Source organism: Kuraishia capsulata, genomic scaffold (assembly GCF_000576695.1).
Source record: "Kuraishia capsulata CBS 1993 genomic scaffold, Kuraishia_capsulata_scaffold_6, whole genome shotgun sequence".
Classification (NCBI taxonomy): Eukaryota; Fungi; Ascomycota; class Pichiomycetes; order Pichiales; family Pichiaceae; genus Kuraishia; species Kuraishia capsulata.
Genome location: NW_019172955.1, coordinates 1,309,069 through 1,333,980, shown reverse-complemented (window position 1 = coordinate 1,333,980; position 24,912 = coordinate 1,309,069). Strand labels below are relative to the sequence as shown.

Below are 24,912 nucleotides of genomic sequence, written 5' to 3'. Positions count from 1 at the left end.
ATAACGTACTTTCTGCATGGACTTTTCTCAGAAACACCAAACACTCCATTTTCCTCAGCACCCTCACCCATGGAGCTCGATTTAGAGGGACTGGTCAAGACGTTCAAGACTCTGGATACAAACTCCAGAGGTGAAACGCAACAACGTGCGGAGGACCAATTGAAGGCCTGGGAAAGTGTTCCTGGTTACCACTATTTGCTACAATCGGTATACTTGGATCAGGCCCTACCATTGCAGGTAAGATGGCTTGCTATTATATGTTTCAAGAACGGAATCGACAAATACTGGAGGTCTACGAGAATTCATGCTGTTTCGAAGGAAGAAAAACACGAGATTCGGAAACGATTGTTTAACATCATTGATGAGTCCAACAAGCAGTTCACCATTCAGAATGCTCACGCGGCCGCCAGAATAGCGAGGTTTGACTTTCCAAATGAGTGGCCAGACTTGTTTGAAAACGTGTCTGAATTGCTTCAGCAGTGTGCGTCAGAAAGTAATGTCGTAAAGGTGCACAATGTGTTGATCATTTTCAACCAAATCATCAAGGCCCTTGCTGCCGTGAGAATCGGTAGAACACGGGCTGCCATGCTGCAAAAGGTACCTTCGATTACCCCAATACTCATAAAGCTCTACGTATCATTTTTTGAGTCGTGGACAAAGAACTTTGACCTGGATGCCATGGAAGTCGGGTACGTGTGTCTCAAGGTCACACGGAGAATCGTCACAGATGGATACGATTACCCACATAGGGACCCAGCGTTGTCTGAATTCTTTGGGTTGTCACTCAATAATCTCCAAACTCTCATTATAGAGTACGAAAAACAAGAATTGGAGCTGCTGGAGAGATATATCAAGTGCTATACCAAGATGTACTTGGGACTCATCTCCGATAATCCCACTGCATTTGTATGCCTACCCAGTGCAATGGACACATTGATGACGTATTTATCCCTTCTAGAATCCAAGGCATCTGTTATCTACAATTGCGTCGAGGATGACGATTTCTGGGAGCAAATAGCAGTGCGCTCGTTCACAATGATCAAACGTCTGGTTCATTTCGTTCACAAGAAGGGGGCTGTAACTCTGAAACAAAGATCCGATAAAGAGGAGGTTCAGGGTGCTGTAGCAAAACTATCAACGGACTTTTTTACACCTGGTTTGGTGCAAAATTTGGCACATCTGATAATGACATGGTACCTGAAGCTGCGTCCAAAAGACCTGGAGAGCTGGTCTACACAGCCTGAAGAATGGGTTATCGAAGAAATGCAGATGAACTGGGAGTTCCAGATAAGACCATGTGCTGAGAATATCTTCCAAGACTTGGTGCTGTATTTTAAAGAGTATCTGGCTGAGTATGTGTTGAGCGAGATCAGCGGAGGACTGTCAAACAATCAGTCCTTGACAGACATTTTACAGAAGGATGCCGTATTTTCCATTTTCCAGCTCTCATCACAGGTGGTTTCCGAAAGGGTTGATTTTGATAATTTACTGAATGACTTGTTCATTCCAGAAGGACTGAAGAATGACATGCTTGAAAGCAAGATTTTGAAGAGGAGAATTTGTCTGATTATATCTGAATGGCTACAAATACGCTGCTCAAAGGAGAGCAGAATTGAGGTATACAAACTCCTTTTGAATTTTCTACAGTTATCCAATCCTATGAACGATAAAGTCGTCAGATTGACGGCCATATCAACCTTAATGCATGCGGTTGACGGTTGGGATTTTGAAAAAACTGCATTTAAGCCATACCTGGAAGAGTTCATGACATTGTTGATTGGTGAGCTATCCAACATGGAACTGACGGAGTCAAAGCTGTTTGTTCTCAAAGTCATTTCGATTGTCATAGAAATCACCAACCCGTTGCTTCCAGATGAAGTTTTGATACGAGTAATGAGTGTGATTCCTGCTTTGTGGGAGAATTCTAGTTCTCAGAACGACCAGATCATCAAGACCTCAATCATTCGTGTGCTGAAGGCAGTTGTGACATCGCTAAATTCAGAGAGTCCCAAGAGTTATGAAGTCGCCATGCCTTTGATCCCCATATGCTGCGACGAGAGATCCGAGCTGCACTCACTATTGTCAGAGGACGGATATGAGCTTCTGCAATCAGTGCTGCAATACTGTCCCTTGGAGAGTCTACCTGAACAACTAGCGACAGACTTTTCTCTGGTGCTGATAGGACTACGCGATTCCACGGAAATCTTACCTCTGGTACTATCTATTATCAGGAGCTATGCCCTGTTTGGAGTCCAAGCCTTCAGCACCGAAGTGGGACTGGAGACGTTCAAGATACTCGGAGATTACTTGCCCAGCTTGCGTGATGATTCACTAGTGGTTCTTTCGTCAATGCTGGAAATAATCATGTTGCAGCTGGGACGTCTGGATACACTAGCCGAGGCCGCTCCGGTAGTCTCCAACATGATCCAGAGCGGGCTGTTTGCAGCCATGTTGACATACGTACTTGACGAGACTCAGTCACCACCATGCGTGGTCAGGATTCTGGTCCCGCTTACGAGGTTCATGTACATCCACCCACAAGGGTGGTTTGAGGTTTTGACAAGATTTGCAAGTAACCAGAACGTATCGCCGGTGCAAGTACTCCACTCCACTATGGAGCTGATAGTTAAGAGACTGAAAAATGTGGGCGAGCCCAAAATCCGCAAACTTGCAATCCTTGGGCTTCTTGCAGTTTACTCTGATCCTGCACTGCTCACAAGTATCCCCGGAGACGGTCCCAGCAATGACATTGAGTATAACATAGCCCAACTGGACATCAAAGACGGTGTGAGCTACGTTCTTACAGAGCATCTAGCGTCGATGCTGTTCACCGTGACCCAGGCACTAGAGGAAATAAACGAGGACGAAAACGGCAACTGTGAGATCTACAGCCGTGAAGGGGAATACGATAACGACGAGTTGGTGATGATAGGAGATGCCACAGACGAATTTGCAGAGACAGGGATAAAGCCCTCTGGCGAAAGAATGCGGTATACGAATCTTTGCAAGGGACCTAGAGGAGATCCAGTTTATTTGGTGCCTTTGAAGGCGAAAACGTCGTCTTTCATTCAGGGTCTGAAGCAGAGGTTTGGAGACTCTGGATTTGCTGCGTTGACCAGCAGGATCGACAGGGCCACCATTGAGCAGTTGGAGATGGTTTTGGGGTAGATTTTGGAAAAATTCCTAAATTGCATTCCTGAATTGAGTATCATATAAATTTTTCAGACGGCTTAATAGCCCAACACCAACCCTGCGTCTCTTGTCTGTCGAAACGCAAATGACGTCAGAGATCAAACTTAGAGATTGACAGATCAAGTGAAAATAAGCAGACTGAAATTGGCAACGAAATAAACAGAAATAAACATTAATTTCCCCTTGCTTTGGAATATAATGTAATATAATATACCCAATGCCGTAATGCCGCGCGTGCCATCTCTCTCTACTCAAGTTCCCCATGATTTAACCTCCCGGATCAATGCACCTCTACACAGCTATAAATACTCTTGCCTACTCCATTGCAGGAAGGCCATACTATTATTAAACGTTTGTTCTCTATTGTAGACCTAAACCAAAAAGTTTATATTTCCCGATGATCCCAGGACTTGTATAATATTTGTATTATATTTTTGGCCTCCTCCACCAACTAGTCCTTGGCTCCCCTCAACTGCTCCAATATCCTCTGCCAAGATTCTGTCCAACCTTTCGTTCCTGGCATCTTCGCACTGCTCCGCTGGATCCGACTAATTTCACACACTTTGCTTGGTTCTCATCACCCCTCTTATTTCCCGTTTCAGTGCAAAATATTCGAACCGAATATAAAAGGGTATTTACTAGGTTTTTTCGACCGCTTGCTCTGTTTTGTTGGCTTTTATTTTTTGCTTTTTGGTTTCGTCATTTCTTGAGCCCTTTGCCCCTTTTATTTCGGCCACACTCCGATTCGTTCCTGAGGTGCTAAGCATACACACTTCAAGCGCACCAAGCCTTCTACTACCCCTTTGTCTGCCACTCGTTTTTTCGACTGGAAATTCCGGTTATATCCAAGGTGTCTCTTTCTTTCTCTTTCTGACCTGATCTTCGACAATTAATACTCGAATATGGGATTGAGTAAACTGTGGTCGTTTGGCAAGTCCAAGAAGTCCAAGCAGACGACTCCCGGCGACAAGAACAAGGGAACTTTCACGGTCAACAGCTTTGAGAGAACCACTCCAGTTCAGCAGCAACAGCAGAACCTCCAATATGTGCGGGATCAACAAAACCTGCAAACTCACCACAAGGCCGACTCGCTTCCACCACAACGGTCACAAGAGCCCCAAGGGCCACAGGGATTGACTCCCCCCCCTGCTCAGTTCAGCAGAGAGAATTCGGCTTCGCCCTCGAGGAAATCACGGCCCGGATCCACGATTGACTCCAAGAGAATTTCGTCGGTCCCCACGTCTTTTCTTCGTCAGTCGACTGTGTTGCCTGCTAGAGGCCAAGGTGGGAACTATTACCACTCCAGCAGTCCGTCGCAGTCTTCTAGCGGGAGGGGCGGATTGGCTCTGACAAAAGGAGTCAATGCCGCTTTGGTCTCGAACCCTGATGTTCCTGCCGAATTGGTGCCCATAATCACTCTTATACACGCACAGCAGGCTAGGATATATGCAGAGACGTATCTACAAATTCCATGTGAGGACGAGGTGGACGGATCCAAGAGTTGGATGGTTGTTACGGCCAAACTCAGTGGAACCGAGCTAACCATCTGGGAAGTTGATGAAGAGAGACCAAACGAGGTGGTGTCGGATGTGGATGGCTCCTTCAAACCTATCTACATTAACATTGTGGATGCCAACTTCTCGTACATGCCCACTCCGCAGGACCCATCTGGCGAGAGTTTCTTTGATCTTGCAATTCATCTGACAACCACAAAGAGCTATCTGTTTAGGTTCGGAAGCGCCGACGATTTGCATTACTTCTACTCTGCTCTGTTGTTGTCGCAGTTTGAGTACAGACAACTACAGGAAAGTTTCACAGGGGCTCTGTTCTCTGTGAAAGCCGTCCACTTCTCCGACGTGAGAACCCTGCTGGATCCTTCTAACAGATTCGTGAAGAGTGACTGGTGTATCATCAGATTTCCATTTCTCAACAACAAGTGGATCCGGTGCTACGTGAGCATCATTCCCGGAGACAAAGTATCCACCAAGAAGTCCAAGATCGGCAAAGAGTCAAAATCCAAGCCAGGAAAGGTTGAAATATACACACAGAAAACCAACAACAAGAAGTTCCTGCTGGCCTCAGTTGTGAACGCCAAGTCATGTTTCTCGGTGTATCCGGAAAACCCATCTTTCATCAATAACAATTCTCTGATAAGGTTGAGCGGCGATTGCTTTGTCAACGAGACCTTATTGAGTGAATTGATTAGTGCCAAAAATCCAGAAAACCTTGGAGGTGAGAGAAGCAGGTCTTCCTCTATGGGTCAAAGACTCACCAGCAAGGGCTCTTCGTCCTCCTTGAGAATGTTCAATGCTTCCGGTGTTACCAGTCCAAATGCAAACTCGAATGTAAACGCAACTGCAAACGCTCATTCACGTTCCTCTTCTCTGAATAAGTCAAGATTAACCAACAGAATGCGGTCTCCGTCGATGGCATCGCTGGATTCTTCAAACTCATCCTTCAGTTTGACCAAGAAGTCAAAGCATAAGAATCTGAACGTCTTGAACACCCACCTTTGCTATATCATACCCGAGTCACACTCAGGTGTTCCACCTGTGGAAACTATGATCAGAAACCTGATTCCAATGATGAACGTTTTCAGATTGTATGGGCGTCCTTTGAAGTTCATCTCCGACAAATCGGAGAGGACCTCCATGCTCTTTGGTTTGCCACAGCTTCCACACACTCAATATTTGGATGCCGAAAATGCTTACAAGCTTTTGGATCTGAACATCGGCAATTCTGTGGCCGAAGACTGGAACAATTTTGACTGGATGCAGGTCTTCAAAGAAATGGTTGTTTTCAAGCTTAGCAAAGGCTGGTCTGGTACCGGATCCGTGTTCGACACCTTCAGAGATGGATTATTATATTCCAAGGAAAGACAAGAGGAGGAAGACTACTACAATGCTGAAGATGTGAAGCTCGAGTTTGTTAGTTTCAAGGATACTGAGAGTGACGCTGGTCCTTCAAGTCCAACCTCTCCCTTACGAACATCGTTGTCTCGCCCCAATTCTCCATTTGGGCTTCCAAACTCACCCACAATTCCTTCCAATTTGGCCACTGCGAGAGTGCTGCAACCTTCGACTGATGAATACAACTCGCTCTCACCCGCCTTCCATGGCGACCATTCTGGTTTGTACAACTTAGATGACAGTGGCTCATGGCCTAGTCCTAAAGCTGCCACAGCCACAGCAGAGTCTTCTCCTACAATCAACTCTGATGATTCAGAGAGCAGTTATTCGTCTGCACGTGATGTAGGTTCGAAAGAAGCACCTGTTTCTGCCCGCCAAACTTACAAATCGCTTCTTCAACCTTTCCGAGAGCCAGCAATCACGAGGCCGATCTCAAACGAAAGCTTGAGAAAGAAGCAGATATCGTTAGTGGTACAGGCAGCCCGTGATGAAGACAGCGAACAAAACATTTATCAAGTCGAGGGGGTCAAATCGTAGAGCCGGGAGTCTCCTGCTTCTATTACCTTTCGTCATTTTTATAATCACACAAGTTATAACGTATTGGTATCACCAGCTACATAGTCTTATGCCCCATAGAAGTCCATCATTTTGAAGTCAAAGTAAATTTATATTTCCGTAGGGCGATTTTCAATCTGTTGGTGTACCATAACTTTGATTTATCTACAAGACCTGGAGTGCATCGACAAATAGTCCCTCTCAGGGATACTCATCAGCTTATCTATCCAGCTTATCTTATCTTCCACCGTTTCCATTCATTCCTAAATATTAGCCCATAATGTCATTTAATGAATGGGAGCTATCAGACTCCCTCAGACCAGCAAGACCGAGCTTTAAGATGATGAAATCATTCCTGAGCCACAAAGGCGAGAAGGCATTGATACTGGGGTACTTATGTATGTCTCTCAATTCAAGTTCTCAATTGACCGTGACAGAAAGCTAACTTTTGAAGGTGGAATGTATACATTGCAAATTCTCTTTGACATATGTTCATCTGGGACATTGACTCCGGACGATTGTCATGAAGCGGATCAGATCATAGCGTCTTTGTTGGAGCATCTCGAGTCTATCAAGTCCAAGAACTCTGTTAACAAGACGTTTTTTGGGAAGTCTAGTAACAAGAAAACCAACTTTTCGAAGACACTAGAAGACGTTTCTGAAAGTCGGAAGTTGATCAATACAGTTGCCACAGAGAAGTACTCAAAATCACGCATGCAGATGGAGAAGGGAAACGCCACGGGAGACACAGTGAATATGCTAAATGAGGCGTGCATCTTGTATCAGATCAGTTTGGTCATGTTTCCCACAACCGAAGAGAATAATGACGATGAAATGAGTCCAAGTGATGGACTTGAAGAGAAAACGTTGGTTGGCAAAGAGGAGGATTTAGCAGATGGAAAAGAGGAGAGGAAAGAAGACCTACAGGGGAATTCAACAGTCTTTAACGGAGAGGAAGATTCAATGGACGATGACGCGAAAACTGAAGAACAAAACACTTCTGAGACTAATGATACGAATAAAAATGATTTCGAGAAACAAATACAGAGTCTGCAAGACGAAGCAGAACTCCAGGCCCATGAACTAGAAGGACCTGTTGCCTCATTGATCGCAGCTGAAGAGCCTCTAAAAGTGGAACAACTATTGACAAACAGCATCATCAAGCAAAGGATCTCGTACTGCAAATATCACAGTAGGAGAATAATGGTGTGTTTCAAGACGGGAAAGGACCCGAATGAAGATTTGATGGGGTTGCTCAATCCAAACATACCTGTTGATTCAGACGAGGAGGAAGAAATCAAACAGGAAGATATAGACAAGACGATAAAGAGTGTTCTACAAACGCCCGATGATGCGTATGATTATGACGAGGTTTATCTGTCGTCTGATGAGGAAGGTGAAGGTGGAGCGGTTCTGTTTCCAAAGGCTCCTACCAACCGTGAAGCGAATGAGGAGGGTGAGATTTCGAACACCGATCCGAGAAGCATACCCGAGCTTCCCAAACGTGACTACTCCGTAGCCGATGCAGTTGCAAAAAATGTGTCAAAAGCCCGACTTGCTTCGCCCAAGGCTTCTCCAGCACCAAAAGTTCCTGTAACCTTGGAATCTCTGGAGAAGGAACTATCAAACGAAGAACTGCTGAGCGCTGCTTCCAAAGCATGTAAATTCGCGATATCGGCGATAACGTATGGAGATGTTGATACAGTGATTGCGGAACTGAAAGAAGCTTTAAATCTGGCTGAAAAGTACAAGAGTGCTACAGATACTTAGTTCTCATGCAAACGGTAGAGGAGCCGCACTCGGTTGGTTAGTGCACCGGCAAAACTGTCCCAAAAGGGTAATGGCCTTTAATTCGTGTTTTCACCCACTGGAAAAGGAGAAATTTTGGCGAATAGTATATAGGATAATTTGGGATCACCTTCGACTGTAACAATCAACTCACTCAAGTCAAAATTTCCTGGAAACAATACCGGCTGGGGCACAATCGTGCTCCATGCCGAGATTGACCCGCTATCGTGTAAATCTGGGAACACAGTCACGCCGAATTCGAGGAATTTTCTTTTGATTGGAACACTACTCTTCACCACCTAGTGCCAATTTTTCATGCTGGACCAACCCACACAGTGTGCACGGGTATCCTAGAATCTTCTTCCCATATCAAAGAATAGTCTGCTAATTTGGCTTAAACGTGATTATTCTCCGATACAAATAGATCTAATCGAAAATGAAGTACTTGGCTGCCTACTTATTGTTGCAACAGGGTGGTAACGCATCCCCATCTGCCGCTGACATTTCCGCTGTCTTGGAATCCGTTGGTGCTGAGGTCGAACAAGACAAGCTCAGCTTGTTGTTGACTTCTTTGGAGGGAAAGTCCGTCGAGGAGTTGATTGCTGAGGGTTCCCTTAAGTTGGCCTCCGTCCCATCTGGTGGTGCCGGTGTTGCTTCTTCTGGTGCTGCTGCCTCTTCCGGTGCTGCTGCTGAGGAAGCTGCTGAGGAGGTTGTTGAGGAGAAGGAGGAGTCCGACGACGACATGGGTTTCGGTTTGTTTGACTAAGCGTTCTGTTGAAAGATGTACAGTTAAATTTAATACTCAAAACCAAAAAGGCATGAAGTTCTCAGGGACTGAAACAACCAACAAAAGTCTGTAGGAGCTGAATACTCACCCTAGTAGGAGCTTGTAACAAAAGTCGTAAATATCGTCAGATTGGAATATAAAATGTAAACCTATTCTTACTCGTCGTGGACAGTTTTCGTATTCATGTTGTCCACAGATTCATGAGCCCGTTCCTTGAATGCTTTCCAGGTTGGAGATCTGAAGTTTCTTTGGTTCACCATCGTGAAGTTTCAACTTTATAGTGGCCAGACGCTCCTTAGCTCGCGTCAGTTCTGAAACTAGAACATTGTTGGACGATTTCACAAGATTCTTCTGCAAACTTGCCGCAGGATCGGTTGTCAACGTGCGCTCTAGAGAACGGTGCCAGCCATCGTAGTACTTCAGTTTCTGCTCCAACATAGCCAGATAACTCGTCTTGTTGCGTAGTTTTTTCAGCATATCGTCATACTCTTCTAGAAGCTGACTCTGTCTTCTTGAGGTCTGATTCTCGTCATCATCTTCTTCTTCCACTGATTCAAGCTGAAAGTCTGCTGAACTGGGCAACTCGTTGACTAGTTCTAGTAACTGCTCTTTTTGCGTTATCAACAGTCCATGAATGTTGGAGCCAGAGCCAGAATTACTATTCAAATCGGGTATATCAAACGGGAGCAATATCCGGTTTAACTCCAGGAATTTGTCCAATCTCTCCATTTTGGCCTGCTTCGCCGTATTCACTGCCTGTAACGCAATCTCATGAATTGCCTGACGCGTGAATATCCTACCCAAATGACTGCGAGTTTCTAGGTTGACTTTTGCCAAAATCTTTTTTAGCTGAGCCTGGGTGAGACCTTTACCTTGCCTGATGGAATTATCCAGATCACTAGCAGATTCATCTGTATACCGTTCCTGATTCTGAAGTACCTTGATCAGTCGTTCGTCCGCCACCAAGGGCGCCCGTATATGTTTTGCTTTGAGCTCTATAAAGCTTTTGAAACTTTTATACGTTTCATCGCTCATGTTTTTGTACCTGCGTTGACTAGTCAAATTATGAAGTTAACGAATACACCTAATCAAAATGTATTGAGTGAGTGATAAGGAACGCGTATGGTCGTGCGATATCCCACAATTGAGCCGCATAGATGCTGGCAACAAACCGCCTCAAGCGGCTTTGAACAGTTCCGTGATCCAGCATGATTCGAGCAGTTTTATTTTCAAATTATGGTAAAAAAATACGAATCATATCTTGAAGCTATTCAATAGTGGTTTGAACAAATATGGAAACCTGGATATCCACGAAAGTGCCTTGCTTGGTTACCAAGAGCCAAGTTTTTAATGCACTGGTTACGAACCCGCTATCTTGAAATTAACCGCCCCCACTCCTGCATGAGGGAAAAAGATTTGTTGCTTTCGGCATTTAATTAGCTACGGTTGTTGCTGTTAGCATAACCTGGTTATTCAGGCTTGAAGCAAGACTCTTTTGATAACAGTTCCTAATAAGTGCCATATATCTCATTTGTTGCAAAGTTAGCCTATTCGGCATCATCAGCATCTATTCATAGTTAGGTTAGGATTCAAAAAGCCCGCAGGGGGAAGGGTCACATCAAAGAATAATATCCTTGTCCACAACAACTCATACACCACCACACATTTTACCATGAGACCATTCACAAACAGTTTTCTATGGCTTTGTCCGGCATTTCTAATAGCCTCTGATCTCCTATTTACCACGACAAAGAAGTCTGCCGTGAAATCAACTCATAAGTCGTTGCTTGCAGGTAGATCCCGGACCTCCAGCCCCAGATGATCCACATATTCACAACTGCCCGTTGGTCGCTTTCAACTGGTTTGAATTTTAATTGCTCATAGAAGAGACATCTTCTTTGCCGTGAATGTCTTTTCTATGTCTCAGTGTTTTTTTTTGTCACTGTGGTTTTGCGCAGGGTTTATCCCCCACAGTCTGTTCTGCATCATGGTTATACCCTACACCTGTACACTCGCTCCTTTACGATCAGTATTTGTAAATAAATATTTCTGAACAATCATTAGTCATGTGAATAATAAGTAGTATTTTTATAATACATTCCAGAGCATAAAACTCTGAGTTTTTATGCCTTGATAGGATAGAGCATCCTCAAGAAGTAGCTGCCTATTCCCGGCTTCAACAGCAAATCGAATCTCCTCAACCTGCTTTCGTTGTTTGGATCATTTGTGAGAGTCCTATGTCTTCTCGAGATCATCATTTTGCGGATCTTCTCCTCTCTCAATGGAAGTAGGAACAGTGCTGACACGAAAGCACATAATGCGGCAAACACCTGGCAGTACAAGAAAGGTTTTTCCTTGGTATAGTCACGCAGCTTGAGCCCAATCAACTCGGAAACTGAAGCGGAAGACCCACCCAAGATGCTGACAACCGTAAGAGCTGCTGCAAAGTCGACCTGGCCAGCGACATCGGCACAAAACGTTGCATAGCTGATCCAGTTGAACCCCAGAACCAGACCACTACAAAAAGCAAGGGCAATCAACTGAGCATAGGTAGTCACAAAAACCCAGAAAGTCAAACTGAAAAGCACAATCAGCATAGTCAGTATAATGGTTAGGTTGATTCTGCCAAATCGGTCCATTACTACACCCATCAAAGGGCGACCAGCCAATTGGGCCACACTCAGCACCGTGTTCACAACAGAGCCTTGATGTGCTGTGAGGCCTATAGAAGTTCCATATGCAGATAGCGAATACAGGTAAATCACGTATGTGAACATGTAGAAAAAGAACCACATGCTGATGAATATGACAGACGGGCTGAACCAAACCTTCCACTTGAAAATGGCTGCAAAATCGTCTTTCCAAGATCCAGATATCTTAATCGGCCTCCTTGGTTTGATGAGAATGATCACAATTGTACAAGTCACCAACGAGACTAACCCTATCATTCTGAGCGCCCATTTGGGGTCGCCTGTTTGAGCAATCAGGGCATTCGAAGAATTGGAAAACATTATTCCACCTACACCAGCACCAGATGTAGCAATTCCCTGAGCAAGACTTCTCTTGTGCAGGAACCATGTTGGTATAACTATGGACAGTGGAGCCACAAAGAAGCAATATCCAACACCTAGTAGGAACGACTGAGTGATGAAGTACTGAGCAAAAGTCGTAGAGAAGGACCCAAAAACGGAGCTTGAAACCATAACTAAAACCCCAAAGAATGCCGCAGGCTTGATTCCTACTCTTTTGGTAATGATGAGCGCAAAGGGAGATAGGGACAGTGTGAAAAATAACACCAGGCCACCCATGAGAGCATAGAGAGAGTCTGAACCACCAGCATAGTAATCATGGCTCAGATAATACGCCAAAAACACTGCAAAGGACCCGTTGGAGCCCCATGAGCACGCATTTCCAAAACAAACGCAAAACGCGCATACCCACCCGTATCCTCCATCGGGAGGTGGATCTAGCTGATCGTCTTTGTGGAACTCTCCGTTGTCATCGTCATCGTTATCGTCACACGCACCCCCATCGGCTTCCTCTGTCTTTGAAGGTGACTGACATGGGTTCGCTTCAAAGTCTATGAAAGACTCCTGATTGGTGGGCACTTGGGGTTCGAGTGCGGTGATCAAGTTGTCGTCTCTGACGGCTTCTAACAAAGATTGTGTCTTGTTGAGTAGGTTTCTTGACTGGTTGCTTTTGATGGAGTATCTCCTGCTTCTTCGAGAATTAACAGAGGTCAAGTCTTCTTGCGATCCCTCCTCCTGCTGAACCAGAACCTCAGGTTCAAAGGCTGACAACACTGAGCTTTCAGCGTCAGATGCATGGTCCTGCATCTTTGTGTATTTGGGTCTAAACAAACACTGGCACACACCTCCTCTCCAATTTCAGATGTTGAGAATCTGGCACTTGATATAATATATAAATAACCGAATGGACCAGATCGACCAAAAACTTAGTAAAGAATGCAAAGGAACTGGAGGGAGTCATATATGCATACATGCACTCAGTGCATGTATGAGAGGAGGCGCCCTGCCAAATACTTCTAATTCGACGGGGATAGGTACGCAGATAGGGCATAAAACAGGCGGAGATTACTTATTTATGCAAACAATTACGTTCCCAATTATCAAAGCCACAAGCAAGGCCTTTTTTGGTGAAGAAATGTGGTGTTCGTCGCAGAATTAGTCAGCTTATTGCCTCAACGATCTACTCTGAAAGTCCATGCCGTGCTAGCTTAGCTTAGCTTATCGGAAATTGAGTTCCGGCACACTGCGATATACAACACCACTTTGCTACTTCCAAAAAGTATGAATAATTGCTTTCTTATAAATATGAAATCTGCCGAGCTTTGAAATACCGGTCGTGTTCGTTCTTTTGCTGGCATGAGAAATTCTGTGTGGACGGGTAGGACTCAGTAGTTTTTGTCTCGATCTCGACTTTGAGAATATCAGAAAACGACCGACCTTGAATTGTGAATCAACAAATCTATTCGTATGGGTTCGCAATCTTCCTTCTTGGCTCTAGAGTGTCGAAGTTGACGGCCTGGAACGTGTTGAACCCATTCGATGGGAAATACTTGCCTGGAACTCCATCGACGTGGTGTGTGTAGTTGTTTTCGTCTCTTCTCGGACGGATATTCAGCAATCTTAGTATCTCACTCTGCAGCTTGACATCGTCCTGGTATGCCACGAACTTGGCCTGCAATTCCTTTGGTGCTTCGGTGGAGAAGAACATGCTTCCAAAGGGCTTGCCGTGCTTGGCCTGGTAGTATTCGTTGTAACGGTACACTCCGTAGAAGGCGAGAACGGAGCCTATTGTGTAGAGCACTGGCTTGTTGAATAGATTTTCTTCAGGAGCCAGGGGCGCGTGGTGGTCGTCGTGGTGTTCATCGTGGTGTTCGTCATGGTGCTCTTCATGACCATGGCCTGCCGAGTAAAACCTTTGCTGAGAAATAAATCTCCCCTGAGATAACACACGTATCTGCTTTGAACTCACGCTTCTCAACGACATTTTCTAATATGCTGATGTTCGCTGTCGTTAGTAGAAACCTGTTTCTCGAGACCTATACATCTCAATGGCCAATAAACTTCACCGAAAATGAGAGCATTTATGGCACGTTATGTAATGGCAGGTGGTAATGCACGACCTTTGGGGATAACTCTCGCTAAGTAGCAATCACCACTAGTTTTTGAAGGTGAATCAAAACTCTTGATAATTTCCAGATTATTCAAAAAAAATACGGCATATTCTTCTACTTTGTCGTGGTTTCATAGTCATTGAACAATGTGGGATATGAAAAGGTAGTCCAAGTCTTTGCTATAGATTCTTCAACTTGACAGATCACTATGCAATTCTTAGCTTTGAGGATAATCTCAGAAATCTCCTCAAATCAATAAATGAACTCCGTCCTCCATTAAAAAACTCTAACCATACTCTTTTTGCTGAGTTAGACTGTCATATCCAGATATGCGAGAAAAATCATAACTTCATGCACATTTTGTGATATTTTTTAAGCCTACTGAATTAGCCCATGCATTCATGGCCAACTACTGTCTCCTGAATCCTATCAGCTCAAATATAAGATTATCTTTAGAAATCAATATTTAAAGGCACCGTATCAGATCCATGACACATACTCCACATTAGTATCCCACGCCAATCAAGTAATCAGCGAGTTGCTCCACGATCTTGGTAGCTTCACCTGCTTGCACACCTGTTGGGTAATGACCAATCAATATGGCCTGTTTGGTCTTAACACAAATAATTCCTTCAGCATCCTGGGATTCGCGTTAGTAGTGCCATCTTCGACAGAAAAACCAAGTTTCAACTCACGTGTTTACCATAGATCGATCTTGGATCGGCTCTGATCAAGAAATACTTCTGACCCTGAATGTGAAGACCAGATGTCTGCAGTTGGGAAGCATCTGCAAATCCTTTGACCAGCTCAGCTATCTCGTTGCCGCCAAGGGTAAGGGCGTTGGTGGTAGCCCATTGCGAATCTCCAGCTGCGCCGTAAATAGCGGCTCTATCGATCTTACCAGTGCCGACAAGGTTGTCGGTGTATGCTGAAAATGTTAGTGATCAAATCAGAAAAACAGAGCAACGACGATGTTCGTAGTTTCAGGATTCGCAATCTCGACTCAATCGTGGACTATCGCTTTATTCGGCTGTTTGACGTAAACATTGCCACGGAAACTGAACAACACCACCAACACGTGTCAGACGTCTTAACTTACCTTGCCAGGACATTTTCTACAACAGTGTGATTATTCTGTGAAATTGATCAGAACTGCAGAAATCTGAGATGGAAGAATGGGAAGTTGAACCTGAACCACATCATGCGAATGCGTTCTAGGATAGACTAGGCTGAATTGAAGGCAGGCCGGGTGACCCCTGCAGTGATCTGTTTACGTTTCTGCATAAAAAAAGGGCTTACACTAGCTAATGAAAAGTTTCAGTGCCACACATCTAATTGAATAGCTTAGTGTTTTAAAGTAAACTTGTATTCTTTTTTTATTGGTACAATCATTCGTCATCATCGTCATCGTCAACGATAACCCTCCTCTTCTTTCTTTTCGCGGTCTTCTCTTCGTCCTCGCCCTCTACTTCGTCCTCCTCTTTAGTACTGGAAACATCCTCGTCCTCCTCGTCTTCCTCGTCATTATCCTCATATTTCTTGGATCCAGCCTCTTTTACCTTTCTCAATCTTTCAGCAGCCCTGTCTAACTCATCCTCATCTTCTTCTTCACCCTCTCCGGACTCTTCTTCCTCATCGTCCTGGATGATAAACCCATCATCGTCATCGTAACCGTCCCCAAGACGAGAACGACGTACAGTTGGCTCATCATCATTGCCATCTTCCTCATCATCTGCAACGTCGATTCCAGCATATCTCGAGTAGTAGGAACTTTTGGACGCACTCGAAGATGAGACAGCCTCGTTGGCTTCAAGCTCTTGTCTCTGTTTTCTGCGGATTTCCTTCATCTTCTGCTGTTCTCTCTTCTCCTCTTCTCTCTGGAGTTTTAGAGGATCGTCTTCAGTCACAATCGCGTTCATTTTGTTTGACCTCTGTATCTTTTGCATCGCCGTGATGGCCTTTGTTAGCTTTCTATGCGTCTGTGAAAGAGTGGAAACTGGCACAACCTTCACCTGTTTGTTCAAAATGGCATCTGTTCTCAAAACAGTCTGATCAAAGTCGGCAACCGTCAAAACACTATCGTCGACAGCACGATCCTTTATGTCGAAGATCTCGTTACCAAGCTTTAACGACAAAGACCCATCTTCCCACTCAATCACTTGGGAATTACTTTGTTTGTATAGGACATCGTTGTCGTTCTTAGCGTATCTCCATCTGATAGTGTTTTCAGCAATCAACTTCTCGTGCTTTCTTCTCTCCTTCAAAGCATCTCCTTGCTCGTCCTGGTCATCATGGACTTCCGTGGTCTTTTCCAAAAAGACCTTAGGATCAAAAGGCTTGGCATCAATGGACAAGAATGCAGGAAGACGGAATAACAGTGTATCCTTCGCGGGAGCATGCGATTTTTCATGTTTAGGTAGACTAGCTTCGAGTATTTTCTGTGGTAACTCTTCAGCATCAACATCCATAGCATCAGAACCCACAGCAGCAGTGACTCCATCTTCTTCATCGTCATCAGACCCAAAAAGTCCCTCATCTTCATCGTCATCAATCAACTCATTGTTATCAGCAGCTTCGTCGACGTTGTCCACTGCCTCGGCAACAGGTGTATCTATTGGACCCTGTTCGGACCCTGATTCATCGTCAGATACTCTGGGTGCCATTTTCAGAGCTCTAGCGACTAAACGGTCAATATATTAGTTGTTTTGTGGATATTGAGCTGTCAACCAATGGTGTACTTCTCGACACCGTTCAACCATCTGCCAACATGGGATGGGTTGGTAGAATCAAGGTTACGCAGCCCCGCCCTTTCATCAGATCGGCATATTGATTGAGGCTTAAATTACGATTTGGTGGCTCTGATGTATTTTAGTTTTGAGTGATTAAACAAGTGATTCAAAACAAAAGGTTTTTACGAAGATATGGAACTAGTTCCATGAAAACAACAGCTAGTACACACTAATGGGTCAGCCAGCATGGGGAGCAAGTTTCATCAATACCATTCGACGAGTCCATGAAAACTAATCTTTTTTGGATTGCGGCCTTAAAAGGGTTTCCTATGTTGTTCGGCCATCTATATCATTTCACAAAACTATACCACGAGACAGAATGCGATGTGATTATTTCGCATTCCACCCAGGAGATACAGCATCCTCACCTTCCATAAAAATCACTCATATGATCGAATCCATTTTGCTGAAGACACTTATGACAGCAGCAAACACCTCGAGCACAAGCTCACTTGTTCCCTCAGTCTCAATCTCCTTCGCCACCTCGCTTTGCAGGTTAAGACCAACACCCAGAGAACTGGTTTTGGTTTCGAACGGATACTCGCTGTAATCATTCAAGAGCTCGTCCGCCCGAGCAAATGCCTTGTCGCGGTTCTCATAGCTGAGCTCGGTCAACACGTTCTCCAGAACGTTAGCAGCGTAACAACCACACACCAGGGCAATCGCTCTCAGATACTTGGAGGATATCTGTGGTGGGAAGAACTTGTCATCGTACTCTATAATATAATTTCTGTTCACAAGCAAGTTGCGAATACGTGAGACAACACCCTTCTTAGCAGAAGGATCGCTGATTGGGTGCGTGGCCATGTCAAACAAGAAGAAGTTCTTACGTTCGGTCTTCAGCACACCCTTGTCAACCAAGCCTTTGGCCAATCTTTCTCTCACCTGCTTCAACTGGTAGTTAATCTTCATCAGATTCCAGGTCTCACCACTCAACAAGTCGATCCAATTGGACACACTCAAGTTCGACGTATCCGACTTGATCAACTTTAAAGCCTCGTCCAACAACGTCTCACCAGTTATGCTACCGTCAACAACCTCGATCAATCTGTCCGCAAGCTCGAACCGTCTTCTAACTGGATCATTGACCATTCTGATTTTGCCTCTCAGGGCCAATTCCATGATGATAAGACCTCTCAATGCATATGAGATGTTGTCGTTCCAGAAGGACAGATAGCCTTCCTTATCTTTCAGTCCAACAAGCAACACCTCTTCCATGAGAGTCAACAGAGGCACTTCCTTTTCCTTGTTGGCAGTGGCCATGTCTTCGGGATCGTATGCAATTTTGTGGGATCCGACATTTTCCTCGGTATCGTAGTCGTTGGAGGAGTCTCCGTTGGTCGTAGGGGTGAACGACTTACCACCGCGACGTCTTTGCAAACCGGACGACATGATGAAAATTTTAGAGTATCACAGAGTCGTTCACTTTGAAAGGTAGAACTCAGATTTTTTAGAGCAATATCGACTTTTGAAAGCGGAATAAGGAAGGATAAAACTGGAGATCGGGAATGTTTGTTGTACAACGTGTGCACAGTGAAATATCCCTTTTTGGAGTGAGGTTGATCTTTAGCGAATGCACACCAAATTAGGTGCTTATATAAGCCCAAAATTGTGCTTTGATTTAGTGTGAGCACTACCAGGGATTCTCTCCGGATTTGATGAGTGATCTTCGGATTTGATGGGATGTATATGCATAGCCGTTCGATAAAGAACAATCATACCCCTTGAGGTTTTGACATATTAGCCTTTTGGCAGAGCATCTCCTTTTATTCCTAGCCTTCACCACTGATTGTTATAGACAGTGTCACCCTGTTACTTGTGCAATTTTTGACCAATTGCACAGAACATGCCTGTGCATGATAGACTTCCTCGTGCACAGCTTAAAGAGAAGATCGAGGTTTTGGACTACATAAGGCACACACAAACCACTTCAAATGCGGCCGTTGTGAATCATTTCAGAAGTTTGAAGAGATTCGCAATTTCGCAGACCACGTTATCAGGATGGAGGCAGATGGAGGACGAGCTTCGCAAGGCCCACAGAGAGTCACCAAATCTGGAGGGCTACCGTCGGATGCCAGTGCTGAAATATCCAAATGTGATGCAAGATGTTGAGAAATTCGTGGACGAAAAGGCTTCCCAGGGCGTTGATCTTACGGACCAATTGATACAACATGCTTATTCTTACTTTATGGGAGTTCATGGCCATCCTTCTGGAAGACTCTCTGGTGGTATGCTTCAGGCTTTCAAGAAGAGGAATGCCATCAAGAACGGCAAGAAAATGCTCCGTATTGATCCGACAGAAGGAAATGCTGCTGAAGACTTGAGTATGGATACGCCAGCTCCATTAATGATCACGTCACCGGATGAAGCAGTTTTGCAAGAGACAGAAGCATCAGCCGTGGTAGAGACCAACGGCATGGACTTTGGTAGGAGCATCGAAGACATGTTTACCAATTCTATAGGATTCAACACGAGACTGATTCATTCTGACGACAACTTTTCATCGTTTTTCAAGAGGTCGCTGGACGGGTTTCCTCCTTTTGACCAGATAGGTTCTCTTGAGAACCCGCGTTCCTCCGTTCTCAGCACCACCAACCTGAGCTCTCAGCAATTGCCTTACGAGGATTCCGCTCTTCAGAGAGCACAGAGACCATCAAGCAGTGCGAGTACACCTTCCAATGTCTTGGTTACCACGGATGCCAGTCCACAGGTCACTGGTGCGGCTGAGATTCCCAGACTGTACAAACTGGAAAATTTCACATACACACGTTCCACCCACCCCAACGCTGAAAAGGCCGAGAAAATTTTAGAAAATATTACCAATGGCCATGTCACAATATATAACTCGGGGACGTCTGCAATAATGGGTGTTTTGACGTATTTGAATCCGAAAAAGATCGCCATCAATAACTCGGGCTACCAGGGAACCCACCAGGTGATTGCGTTATTATCCAAATTGACCGGTCTCCAAAAGATAGGTCTTGATGACCACGACCAACTTGAAAAAGGTGATGTCATGCTTATAGAAACGCCCATGAACCCGGAAGGTTATTGCATAGATATCTCGAGATATACTGCTGTTGTTCACGCAAAGGGAGCATTGCTGATAGTCGATTCAACATTGGCTCCTCCACCATTGCAGGATCCTTTTAAGCACAATGCAGATTTTATTTTGCACAGTGCAACGAAATACTTCTCTGGACATTCGGACTTGCTTGCAGGCTTCATTGTGTCGAAATCGCAGAAGATCAAGAAGGATCTGATTTCAGAGAGGTTATCGCTAGGAACGAACATCGCCAACTTTGACGCTTTTCTCTTGCTCAGAAGTCTGCGAACTTTCAAAATGAGAATCCAACAACAGTGTCTGAATACCGAGAAGGTGATAAAGTTTTTGACTGAGAATTCCCACAGATATCCAGTCATATTGAAACTGCACCACTCTTCGCTGCAGCTGAACGACTTCGTCTCTGAACAACTGAACGGGTTTTACAATCCGGTATTTGCGGTTGAATTCAAGTCACAGAGCGTTGCTGAAGAGCTTCTGACCAAATTCAAGTTTCTGAGCAATAATAGTAACTCGGAAGGTGGTGAGACCATTGTGGAGATGACCAATAAGAATCCAGATTTCATGTCTGCCGTTGATACCTCTGAAGGAGTTGAAGTTCAGGTTGGCAACCTGCTACGATTTTCAGTTGGATGCGAGGACTACGAAGATCTTTTGCGTGACTTGAACCAAGCATTGCGGGCCGTGAGCTTGAGCCACTGAACACATTCCATTATCACAGTAACATGTACTATACGCTTCCGGCTTCTTCTTCCTCGAGATCTCTCTTTAGAGGATCAACGTAGTTTTCCAGGTTATCCCTCACAAAAACGAGGAAATAAGGTGTGGCTGTGTTGCCCTCTGCAAAATTCATCACTTCGTTAAAGCTGACCTCACTGACGATTTCATCGTTGTACTTTCTGTAAACGTCTCGAACAGGGTCACGGATGTAGATCCAATAGTGGCCATAACTGGCCTCTCCTCTGTGAATGAAGATGGCAAAGATGGAGTACCCGACATTCTTCAGATCCTTGAATTGCGTCATGCATTTTTCTCTCAACGAAGTCAAGGTCTGATCTATGGTGGACAACTCCTCAGTCAGCAGCTTGATCTGGCTATCCAGGACACTAATTGTGTTCTCGTCCACGAGAATACCGTGTTTCTGGAAGACATCCGAATCCAGGTAGGCCTTAGAGACTTCGAGAGCTTCCAATGCAGTCAAACCAGACGCATTTCTTGAATTCAAAGAATTCTTTTTCTGCGAGAGACTCTGTATCTCTCTCTTCCAGTCAAATACCTGTTTTCTCTTTTGGATGATTTCCGCATCTTCGGTCTCCAGGTAACGATCCATATAAAGTTTCTCATCAAACGGAAGTGGTTCAATAGACTTGAAGGGCATTCCACGCTCTCTGTCGAACTGAACACGCTGTATCTGGATTTGAAGAATCTTGGGAAGCTCTGTGATGGTCAGAGAACGTTTCACTTCTCCATCATCCAAGTTCATCAGGTCCTCCGTAAAATATGTGTCAAGAGCATCATATATGTCCTTCGGATGGTCTCCGATGTTCACAAGCAAGCTCAAAAACCTTTCGATCTTGGATCTCACTTGGCCATCTGGCAAATGTTCTTTGGTGTCTTTATCCACTGGTTGTAACGACTGCTTCGTTTTCCCGTAAAACAGTTGTTTTATAAGGTCAACCTGCTCATCATCTTCGTCCAAAGATAATGGTTTGAGTGCACTTTCAACTTGGAACAGGACATTTTCAATGCACTCAGTAACATCTTGCTGTCTACCCATTTCCAAAGCGTTTTCCAATTGCTCGGGATCAATTTTCGCAGCGCTTCTTTTCGTTTCGCGACGTACAACTTGTTGCGTAGGTGCATTGGGTGTGGTTTTGGTCTCATCATCAGTATCCATGGGGCTCGATAACTCCCCTGGAACTGGCGAATTATGCTGAAATTCTGGTTCCTGATCATCGTCCGAGTCATTTATGTCAATCAACGGAGCATCAGCGTCAGCGGTCGCAACAACTGCCTCATATGGCTGAACGATTTCTTCCTGCTCAGGGACTTCTTCCTCGAACTCAACCTCCTCAGTACTTGGTGAGAACGCCAGATATGCAAGTTCTCTTGTGGGAGTGACGCACCTCTTTCGAGAAGTTATCAAGTTTGAAAAGAGATCTTGAAGCTGATACACAAATTGAATTGATCTCTCAGTCTCCTTGAAGCTGACATTTCTACCACCGATTCTCCTTTGAGACAATGCCTCATCGGCTGAAAACTCCTCTTGGGTCAGGGAGAAATCGAACTTCAAAATGGCTGTGCGCAGAGGCTCAACAGAGAAATAGTACTGCAGCAAAGAGTTAAGGTAACATGTGTTACCGATATTGTTGAGACCACAGGGAGTATTTGCAAGTGGTAGATATCTGGCATCGATGATTCCAGAACTCGAGAAGCTCTCCACCAGTTTACTTTTCCTCACTCCGGCAATTGCTTTCAAACATCTGTACAACATCCTAGAATCCAGATCAGAGCCCCACTTCTCCTGGAAACAGGAGAGGAATGTGAAGTCATCCACATTTGGTGGGCATCCAATGAAACGGTAAGCAGCGTCCAAGTTCTGAGATGGGTCAGGCAACAAACGGTTCAAGTGGCCCATGTAAGAGTCGACATAGTCAAACAACCGCATGCTTCTCCTTTTCATAGCAATTGCCAGGAAGCAACGGTCAAAAAGCTCAACGTTTGCTGGGAAATCATCTTTCTTTATCTCGTAGGCAGTGACTACAATGTCATCTTCAACCGAATCTGTGATCTCCAATGTTGAATATGCACGTTCAACATCTGCAACAGGCTCTGTTTTCAAGAATATTTCAAGATAGCGGCTGCCTCTGTCGAGCGCTATTTTCAGCATGGCATCCCAATACATTGAAGGATTAGTACCATCGCTATACGCAAGAGCGTAGCGATAAGCCTTGATCAAATAGTTATCATCCACAGTGCTGAAGACTTTCGAGTTGTCAACATCAATATTGAAGAGGTCGTAGCAGCTTCTGAGTTCTGCAAATCCCACCACACCAAGAGACTTCTGAGTAGCAAGTTCGGTCCATAGCGTGGGAGAGGATCTGTCATGGGCGATGTTGGTGAACGCATCAAAATATTTTGCCTTTGAGCTTGGATTGGCAAAACATAACTCCTTGAATGTGTCAATGATAAACTGATCTTTAAAATAACTCTGAGAGCAAAGAGTGATGTAGTCTTGAGACATGAGAGACTTGTCCTCCACGTCTGCAACAATGCTAGACATGAGATAGGTATCGAACTCATCCAAAGATTCTAGTAAGGCTGTGGGCACCAATCCTGACTTTACTTGAAATTCTGGTTTTGAATTGGAAAAAAACCTTCCAATATTGAGAACCTCCACAGTCTTACGGAGGTATGCGTCAAGAACAAACTCCTTTTGGGTTTCAGTCTCTGGGATCAAAGGATGATCCAGAGTTCCATTTGAACTCTCTCTGAAATTTAGCTTTTTCAGAATATTTCTACCAAGACATAGCTCAAGAAGCAAGACGTTCTCTTGGGGCGTTTTGAATGCAAAAAGTTGAAGTAACAGCTCGTAAAGCTGGTGAAGACAATCCACTTGATTAGGTACCACGAGTGCACTTTCCGGGTTCTTGGCCTTGTACTCTTCATATCTCTCCTGAACTGACTCCTTCTCAAAAGCTACAAGGTCTGCTGCATCGAATTCTGGGGGAAAGATCTCAACTCGCAGCATCCTATCGCACGTAGGACAGAAATAGGTGGCCGAATCGATAAGTGTGGGGAGAGAAGAGTCATCGCCTTCAGCCAGTTGCTCGGTGAAGTCCAGCAATAGATCCCTTTTATCCTCAGGATTCAATTCCCAATCCTCCAGTTTGTAAAATCTGTGTTTGCGACATGGCCTATGGGTCCTCTTTGATTTCACCATGAAGTTGACATGGTATGTGGAAATCTTAGAAACGGACGCCGGTGTTTCTTTCTCCATGACTATAGCCATCACAGAAGTGATAACTCCAAGAGCATCCGAAGATATTTGTCTATAGAGTGATTTGTCGAAATCATTTAGCATCAACAGCTTATACTTCTCCCCATGAATGTGCTTCAAATGAGATAGTCTTTCAGCGTAGTCAACAGAATTAACACCCAATATCCCCTGTTGGTCGTCGCCCAGTATCATGAACATGTCGTTTTTGATATCGTCAATGATTCTATTCGAGGTCTTGAAAACGGACCCCAAATTGTACGGTAGGCTTTGACGGCTCGGTAATGCAGGCACGTCCTGAGCATACTTGGATGTTTCCGATTTGGAATCAGTATCTATGTCTTTCTCGATGGGAGCCTCCAGTAAATCTTCGTCATCGATCATGTCTATTAAATCTTTGCCTTGACTATCCTTGTTGGAATCAACCGAGGCAACCTTGATCGGGAACATTTGGTTGTAGGATGGCGGGGGCGGTAATTCTTCCCCTGGAACTTCCATTCTCGATAGCTGAACCTGATACGGCAAACACAATGGAGGAAGAGAGAATCTCAATGATAATAACAATTCCGAGGAAACACTTAATCAAACCGCAATTTGCAGACTGCAAACCACAGCCATATTTAGGGGCTCATTGAGGCAAGAATGGGGCCCAAAGAACGTGCGTGTGCCAAATAAATCGAGACCGGGAAGA

The 24,912-nt window shown here is 44.7% G+C and overlaps 12 protein-coding genes across 12 annotated transcripts; 5 read left to right on the top strand and 7 right to left on the bottom strand.

The window, feature by feature from the left end:
* Positions 1–69: 69 nt before the first annotated feature.
* Positions 70–3,168, top strand: KUCA_T00005464001 (uncharacterized protein; the record flags this gene model as incomplete). Its single annotated transcript, XM_022600661.1, has 1 exon — positions 70–3,168. The coding sequence occupies one exon, from the start codon at positions 70–72 to the stop codon at positions 3,166–3,168; it is 3,099 nt and encodes a 1,032-aa protein (XP_022461461.1).
* A 926-nt stretch (positions 3,169–4,094) lies between these two features.
* Positions 4,095–6,638, top strand: KUCA_T00005463001 (uncharacterized protein; the record flags this gene model as incomplete). Its single annotated transcript, XM_022600660.1, has 1 exon — positions 4,095–6,638. One exon carries the CDS (start codon positions 4,095–4,097, stop codon positions 6,636–6,638), a length of 2,544 nt encoding a protein of 847 aa, XP_022461460.1.
* A 358-nt stretch (positions 6,639–6,996) lies between these two features.
* On the top strand, positions 6,997–8,426 carry KUCA_T00005462001 (uncharacterized protein; the record flags this gene model as incomplete). The annotated part of the gene is made up of 2 exons (XM_022600659.1): positions 6,997–7,054; positions 7,111–8,426. 2 exons carry the CDS (start codon positions 6,997–6,999, stop codon positions 8,424–8,426), a joined length of 1,374 nt encoding a protein of 457 aa, XP_022461459.1.
* Positions 8,427–8,880: 454 nt separating this feature from the next.
* On the top strand, positions 8,881–9,210 carry KUCA_T00005461001 (uncharacterized protein; the record flags this gene model as incomplete). The annotated part of the gene is made up of 1 exon (XM_022600658.1): positions 8,881–9,210. One exon carries the CDS (start codon positions 8,881–8,883, stop codon positions 9,208–9,210), a length of 330 nt encoding a protein of 109 aa, XP_022461458.1.
* Positions 9,211–9,429: 219 nt separating this feature from the next.
* KUCA_T00005460001 (uncharacterized protein) lies at positions 9,430–10,266 on the bottom strand (the record flags this gene model as incomplete). The annotated part of the gene is made up of 1 exon (XM_022600657.1): positions 9,430–10,266. The coding sequence occupies one exon, from the start codon at positions 10,264–10,266 to the stop codon at positions 9,430–9,432; it is 837 nt and encodes a 278-aa protein (XP_022461457.1).
* A 1,088-nt stretch (positions 10,267–11,354) lies between these two features.
* Positions 11,355–13,067, bottom strand: KUCA_T00005459001 (uncharacterized protein; the record flags this gene model as incomplete). The annotated part of the gene is made up of 1 exon (XM_022600656.1): positions 11,355–13,067. One exon carries the CDS (start codon positions 13,065–13,067, stop codon positions 11,355–11,357), a length of 1,713 nt encoding a protein of 570 aa, XP_022461456.1.
* Positions 13,068–13,719: 652 nt separating this feature from the next.
* On the bottom strand, positions 13,720–14,244 carry KUCA_T00005458001 (uncharacterized protein; the record flags this gene model as incomplete). Its single annotated transcript, XM_022600655.1, has 1 exon — positions 13,720–14,244. One exon carries the CDS (start codon positions 14,242–14,244, stop codon positions 13,720–13,722), a length of 525 nt encoding a protein of 174 aa, XP_022461455.1.
* Positions 14,245–14,876: 632 nt separating this feature from the next.
* On the bottom strand, positions 14,877–15,483 carry KUCA_T00005457001 (uncharacterized protein; the record flags this gene model as incomplete). The annotated part of the gene is made up of 3 exons (XM_022600654.1): positions 14,877–14,984; positions 15,067–15,299; positions 15,471–15,483. The coding sequence occupies 3 exons, from the start codon at positions 15,481–15,483 to the stop codon at positions 14,877–14,879; spliced, it is 354 nt and encodes a 117-aa protein (XP_022461454.1).
* A 276-nt stretch (positions 15,484–15,759) lies between these two features.
* On the bottom strand, positions 15,760–17,034 carry KUCA_T00005456001 (uncharacterized protein; the record flags this gene model as incomplete). Its single annotated transcript, XM_022600653.1, has 1 exon — positions 15,760–17,034. One exon carries the CDS (start codon positions 17,032–17,034, stop codon positions 15,760–15,762), a length of 1,275 nt encoding a protein of 424 aa, XP_022461453.1.
* A 510-nt stretch (positions 17,035–17,544) lies between these two features.
* KUCA_T00005455001 (uncharacterized protein) lies at positions 17,545–18,552 on the bottom strand (the record flags this gene model as incomplete). The annotated part of the gene is made up of 1 exon (XM_022600651.1): positions 17,545–18,552. The coding sequence occupies one exon, from the start codon at positions 18,550–18,552 to the stop codon at positions 17,545–17,547; it is 1,008 nt and encodes a 335-aa protein (XP_022461452.1).
* Positions 18,553–19,006: 454 nt separating this feature from the next.
* Positions 19,007–20,926, top strand: KUCA_T00005454001 (uncharacterized protein; the record flags this gene model as incomplete). The annotated part of the gene is made up of 1 exon (XM_022600650.1): positions 19,007–20,926. The coding sequence occupies one exon, from the start codon at positions 19,007–19,009 to the stop codon at positions 20,924–20,926; it is 1,920 nt and encodes a 639-aa protein (XP_022461451.1).
* A 28-nt stretch (positions 20,927–20,954) lies between these two features.
* Positions 20,955–24,719, bottom strand: KUCA_T00005453001 (uncharacterized protein; the record flags this gene model as incomplete). Its single annotated transcript, XM_022600649.1, has 1 exon — positions 20,955–24,719. The coding sequence occupies one exon, from the start codon at positions 24,717–24,719 to the stop codon at positions 20,955–20,957; it is 3,765 nt and encodes a 1,254-aa protein (XP_022461450.1).
* Between the last annotated feature and the right edge of the window lie 193 nt (positions 24,720–24,912).